This window comes from Echinops telfairi, unplaced genomic scaffold (assembly GCF_000313985.2).
Source record: "Echinops telfairi isolate 266 unplaced genomic scaffold, ASM31398v2 ScPeMD7_22;HRSCAF=79, whole genome shotgun sequence".
Lineage (NCBI taxonomy): Eukaryota > Metazoa > Chordata > Mammalia > Afrosoricida > Tenrecidae > Echinops > Echinops telfairi.
The window spans coordinates 14,922,605-14,929,257 of record NW_022103919.1 but is presented as its reverse complement, the minus strand read 5'-3'; the positions used below and the strand labels follow the sequence as shown (position 1 = coordinate 14,929,257).

The following is a 6,653-nucleotide window of genomic DNA, read 5'->3' as shown; positions in this document are numbered from 1 at the left end:
TTTATCCTGCCTATCTTTATCTAGATCAGTGGTTCTCAACCTTCCTAATGCTGCGATTCTCTAACACAGTTCCTCATGTTGTGGTGACCCTCCCAATTATAAAATTATTTTTGTTGCTACTACATAACTGTAAATTTTGCTACTATTATGAATCGGGCGACTCCTGTGAAAGGGTAGTTCGATCCCCAAAGGGGTCACCACCTGCAGGTTGAGAACTGCTGATTTAGATAGACACGCAGAGACAATTAAAGAACAAAAACATGACAGCAAAACAAAATAACAAAAGAAAAAAAAACACAGCAAAAGCAACAACAAAAAAGCAACGACAAAAAAGAAAAGAAAAGTCTATAAATAGTTCAAGGTTTGTTTGTTGCCCTTTAGGAGTGTTTTTCAGTTGATTCTGATGGGGTGCTGTGCCATGGCCCCAAAGTTTATTTTTGGTATTCCCTGAGGACTTTGTTGCTTTGCTCCCCTTGATGCTCTGTTGCATGCCCTTAGTGTTTCGCCCAGGGAAGATGACATTTCACAAGAGGGTAAACCTAGATAGAGTTTTTTAGACACAGGGATCTTTTGAAGGTGTCACAGTTGTGTTATGTTCACAGTGGTGTTGAAGAGACTCATCTTGGTTTTCTTGAGAGAAGGGGATCAAGGAGGGCCAGAGTCTGTGACTAGCCCTGGGTAGAGAAGTGGTCATCTTTTACAGAGAAGATGAGCCTTAAATGTTGCCAGGTGAGAAAATGGCCTGGGACAGGGGGCATAGTTGACCTCTTCTGCCTTCTCTGTTGCCACAGGCAGACATACCATCACTCTTCTTCTTTCTTTCCTTACCTGACAACAACCACTTAATCAGCACTCTACTCTCCTGGGTTTGATAAGTCATTGCCTCAGCCACACAGAAGGCACAGACAGAACTCATGATTAAGGGGGGTTAGTACGAAAGTTACCAGGTTACCAAAGTCAGGATCAATAAACAGTATTGATACCGTCATTGGTCTATAACAGTGTTTCTCCTTAGCCAGCAGCCAAGTCTCTATCTCTGGTTCTGTCTCTAAGCCACCTGGTCCTTTAATGTCTGCCTCCAGGGGCCAGGAGGCCTGCCTCTATGCTGCTCTTCTGCTGAGTCCCGTGGTCTGCGTGCACAGCCTCTGTCGCCCGTGGTCTTGACCTCTGACAATTCAGACAGAGGTCTTCAGCGTGCACTGCTGGAACACGGTGTTTCTCCTTCTGACATGGCTTCTTTTATACGGAGGTGTGGATTTGTCTCTTAGCAGACCATACCCCCAAGGAAACAAGAAGTACACTATGGCTAGCAGGACCATATTAAGTAACGAATCATGTCTCACCAGGGGAATGTGGCCTTATAGTTTGATATAAGAGAATTAAAGGAGTCACTGTGTGAGGCAAATGGTTAAAGTGCTCAGCTTCTCTCTGAAAGATGGAAGGTTTAAGACTATCCATGGAGCTCTGTAAGAATGGCCTGGTAACCTGCTGCAAAAAAACTCCCCAGTCTTTGGAAACCCAAATAGCACAGTTCGACTTTGACACACATGGCGCCAGCATGGGATCGACGCTGAGGGCAGTGGCAGTGGCCGTGGAACAGAAGGTGAGCGCTGCCTCCGGTGCGCATTTGAATCTTCCACCGAATACTGGGGCATGCCACGTAGCACCCTGAGAGCATATGCAGTGTTTTTAAAAAAGGGATGGCTGCTCTCCTTTTGATTATTATCCCTGCCTATGGGTTTAAAGACCCCAAACCCAGACGCTTGCCGCCCTGAGCCCTGAGTGGGATGCATGGCCGGGAGAGGGCATGGCTGTAGGCACGGGCTCTCTGGGATCTGTCTGGCAGGTGGACAGTGGGGACTGTCGGGCTTGTTCCTGCTGCTCAGATAGGCGGTACTGAAGGTAGCGTTTCCTTCCTGCTTGATTCTTCTCCATCCACTTCTGGCTTCTGCTGTCACCTTCTCAGTCACTAGCAGCTGCTGCCTGTTCCTCCAGCCTCTGACGGCAGCAGCAGCGTTAGCAGGAGCCACAGGATGATTGGCAGTGGGCCCCCCTAGGATTCTAATACGGTGTTCACACCATGTCCAAATCTCCAATGTCCTGGATCACAGAATGTACTGTGGACATTAAGTGTCACCTACCTGTCTTCTCAGGCTTTGGAGCAGAGAGTCAGGGAATGAGAATCAAAGAAATTGAGGTTCTCTCTAACTTTTGACCACTATCTGGTAAATACTGAAGCTCCTTTTAGGTTCTGGCTTTGACCTCCCGAGGCAGCAGAGCGTAGTCACATCAGGTAGACAGAAGCTTGGTCATTTGCTCCTCTGTGACCTTGCGTCATGGAGTTAACATCTGGCAGACTCTGTTTCCTTACAAAAATGACAGGAGTTACCTCTCTCGGATTACTTTTATTGTGATAATAATAAAAACAGTAAGAGATATTACTTAGTTGTACCTAGAATAGTGTCCACTGCATACCACGTCCTTAATAACTGTCTATTTCTTTCTTACTCCCTTTCCTCCACTGTCAAAGAGGTCATCTCCTGGTGTGGGAGAGGCGAGAACGCTAAGGACTGTTGTCAGTTACATAGTGCGACTGCAGGCTTTTTGAGGCTCAATTAGGTCAGGTCCAAAGGAGAAGGGATTAGGCATGTGGTCACTGTTGATCGGAGGGAGGGAGGACAGGCTGTGGATGAATCCCTGCTGGGAAGACCCAGGCCGGGCTCTGAAGTCTCAATGACCGGAAATGTTGATACCAAACCAAACTCATTGCCATCGAGTCAATGCTGACTGACCCTAGTGGGTTTCCAAGACTGTCACAGTTGACAGGAATAGGAAGCCCAGTCTCTCTCTCTCTCTGTTGTTTTTGAACTGCAGACCATGTGGCTAGCAGCTCAGTGCTTAACCACTACACCCACAGCTCCAAAATGTTGATGAGTCACCTCTATTGACAGTGCTAACCATGTACATCGCTCCAGGTTCTACGCAGCATTGCAATGGAAGTTCAGAGTCTTTGTCGTCCTTCGTCCCTGGTCATGTCCCCTTGGTGAATGAGGGAAAGCCACTCTGAGCTTACCCCAAGCAGCGGGTGACAGTTCTACTTTCTACCTTGACATTGAGGATTTACCCTGAAGATGGAGCGAGTCATAAGAATACGGAGGCAAATTCCAGTGGACTGGTAACACTTAGGGATTTATGGAGAGTTAATATAGAAACAACAAAAATAAAGAAGTCCTCTATGCACATACACTCAAAAAAAGAAGGGGAAAAAAGTCCCAACAAAGACAAAATACTTAGGTATCAAAGTGGATTATGCATCAGGCTTCTAATTGCAAGGCCTGCAGTTCAAAGCCGGCAGGCCCTCCGAGGGAAAAGGTGAGGCTTTCTCTTGTAGAGTTACAGTCTCAGAAACCCCAGAGGGGTAGTTCTACCTGTCCTGTAGGGTTCCTACGAGTAAGAATTCACTCAATGGCAGTGAGTTTTAAAGTCGATCTTTGTACCTGATGTGCTGCTACATTATGGAGGTAGTTCTAGCACCTGCCAGTTTGAGGTATGGTGGTCGCTTGCATATAACTAGGATGCTGGAAGCTATGGCGTTGGTATTTAAAACTCATCCAGTGGACAGGTTTCGGTGGAGCCTCCAGACTATGCGATTTGAAGTAAAGGCCAATGAAAATCCTATGGATCAAAACATCACATGCTAGAATTGTAGGTATAAAGACATTCAAAATAAATGGTGACTTTGGCAATGGGGAAGAGCAATTCAATGGTCATGAAGATGGTGGTTGCAGGACTAGGCAACACTTTGTTCTATTGGACTTGGGATGGCCACACATAGAGCCCACACAACAGCCACTAACAGATTTGTCTGGGAAGTGGTTCAGAGGGATTTGCTGTGATAGACAATACTTAAATAGTTTGATGATTTCTTTCATTTCTCTTACTGTGGCCCTGAGGCAGTTCCCAAATTAAAGACTGAGAAGAGATACAGCACTTTACTGCCTGCTCTGTGTTTTTCAGGATGCCAGGCCTTATGGAATCCAAGGCAAGCTCTTGATACTGGCAGAGAATGCTACAAAAACAGTACACGCTTGACAAAGTTGTAGTAGGAACCCTTCAGACAATGGAAATGCAACGAATATAGGCTTTGGTTGTGCTATTATTATAAGTGTTTTAAAAATAGTCCTTCATTTCTTTTTGTTGTCTTTCCTTTAATACAGCAATATTAAGTTATGATAAGAAATTCAAACAGCAAAGAATGGGGAGTTAGAAAAAGAAAAACCTTTTAGGGGTTTACACTCAATAGGAAGGGGAGAGATTAGGGGTACACATGTGACAAGATGGGCTGACCCTAGATTCAGGATTGCAGCCTAACTTTGGATGTCACTGAGCAGGTTTGACCTGTTCTCTTGTTTCTTTTAATGTGGCCCTGAGGCAGTTCCTAAATTAAAGACAGCCTAAGGCTATCTTTTCCTATTCCTATATCTCAGAAATAACCACAATTAAATTTTATTGAATATGGAAGGTTGATCATTTTGGTTATGAGTGATGGATATTTTGGGATCCAATTATTCTTCTTGCTTTTGGTCGTACTTGAAAATTATCATAAAGAAAAGTTAATATTTCCTGATGACTACTTATATTTTGGAGTCCTGGCTATTGCAAAGGAGCCCTGGTGGTGTAGTGGTTACGAATTGGGTTGCTAACTGTAAGGTCAGCAGTTCAAAACTATCAACTAGCTCTTCAGGAGAAAGGTGAGACTTTCTACTCCAATAAAGAGTTACATCCAGTCTCAGAAACTCACAGAGGCAGTTCTACCTTATTCTATAGGGTCACTATGAGTTGGCATTAACTCAGTGGCAGAGTTTTGGTTTTGGTTTTGGATGTTGTAAATGGTTAAGCTCTTGGCTACTGACCAAGAGATTGGCAGTTCATATCTACCCAGAGGAGATCAGAAGAAAGGCCTGGTGATCAGGCTCCAAAAGATCATAGACATTGGAAATCCAATGGAAAACAGCTCTCCTAGTTCTGCTCTGCATAGATGGTGTTGTTATGATACGGTCTTGGCTTGATGATAACTAGCACTTACATTATGAAATATGCTCAAAGCTTGTAAGTGCTTTCCCCACATTTTTCAAATACTATCTTTGAAATCCAAGCCCCTCACTTGGTCTTAAAGTAAGGAAGCCTGAGCAAAGTAATAGAGATGTGGATTATACAAGTCTTATTAATGTGAATGAACTATTGAATTATATGATCTGAAAAGTATATTATGTGAAGTATATTTCAATAAAATCATTTTTTTAAAAGAAATGCATTTACGGTAATGATGCCTTTTTTTTTTTTAGCATATCTCTAAACCCTTCCTTTAAAAGTAGGAAGGGTGCTGTTACATTGTGTGGGTTCCAATCAATGTCACAAAATAAGTGTGTATGAATTGTTGAATGGAAAACCAATTTGCTTTGTAAATTTTTACCCAATTGCAATAAAAAGTTTGTAAAGTTTTAAATAAAATGAAACCTAGGGAAAGTGAAAAAAACAAAAGAGAGAGAGACGTGACAAGGCAAGTGATGTGCATGTGGTACTCAGAAGACTTGTGTCTGGAGAGTCAAATAGATGAGTGGCTTACGGGGGCATCTGTATAACCTTGTGGCATGGTTTGTGATTTGAAACAGGTACAAGACAAGGTGTGCCTGTGGTGGGTCTGGTGGTAGAAGGAGGTCCCAATGTGATCGTCTCAGTGTGGGAGATTGTGAAGGACCGTGACCCAGTGGTGGTGTGCGAAGGCACAGGCCGAGCTGCTGATCTCCTGGCTTTCGCCCACAAACACTTAGCTGATGAAGGGTGAGTTGTTGATTTCCATTTTTTACATCATGGAGGCTATTTATTCTTCTATTTTAGTTCTCCACACCACGCAGTTATATGGGTCATAAGTGCTGGTAGTGAAAAATTTTCAATATCAGTCAAAGAAAAAAAAAGAGATAAATTGCTTTGGGAAATTTGCTGCAAAAGACTTCTCTAACATTTAAAAAGGAAAGATATCCTTTTGAAGACTGAGATCCACCTGACTCACACCATGGTGTTGCCATCTACCTCACCGGTTGTAGGAAAACTAGGTAACAGGTATGAAAGACTAAATAATTGATGTCTTCAAATTATGGTATTGGTGAAGAATCTTGGATATACCATAGACTGTCAAAAGAAGAAGCCAGTATGTCTTGGAAGAAGTACAGCTAGAATGCCCTTAGAAGCGAGATGCTAAGAGTTTCCCTCTCATAATGTGGACATGTTGTCAGGAAGGACTGGTCCCTGGAGAAGGACTTTAGCACCATGTTTATGAAAGGAGAGGGTCAGCAAAAAGAGGAGGACTTTCACTGAGATGGATTAACACGGTGGTGGAGCAATGAGCTCAAAACCAGGAGTGACTGTGAGGATGGTGCAGGAACAGGCTGCTGGAACCAAGTTCATGGAACCTTACAAAAAACAATCCTGGTAGTTCAGAGATTGAGACTGGAATTCATTTATCAGTGATGAAAAAAAATGTGTTAATCAATGACGAGAGCTGATGCTTCCTTCGCTGAAGAGTGGCCTGCTGAAGCTTCAGTCCCAACGAGCTTGAGAAAGAAGCCTTTCTTAAGGGGAGAAGGCAGAAGGTA

At 43.5% G+C, this 6,653-nt stretch overlaps 1 protein-coding gene across 1 annotated transcript in view; it reads left to right on the top strand.

Annotated features, from left to right (window-relative positions):
* Window positions 1-5,845, top strand: part of LOC123521511 (transient receptor potential cation channel subfamily M member 6-like) — a 91,788-nt gene extending 85,943 nt beyond the window's left edge. The window contains exon 8 of the mRNA XM_045288588.1: window positions 5,673-5,845. Coding sequence (XP_045144523.1) covers window positions 5,673-5,845 — 173 coding nt within the window. The remainder of the gene's footprint in view (window positions 1-5,672) is intronic.
* Window positions 5,846-6,653: the final 808 nt, after the last annotated feature.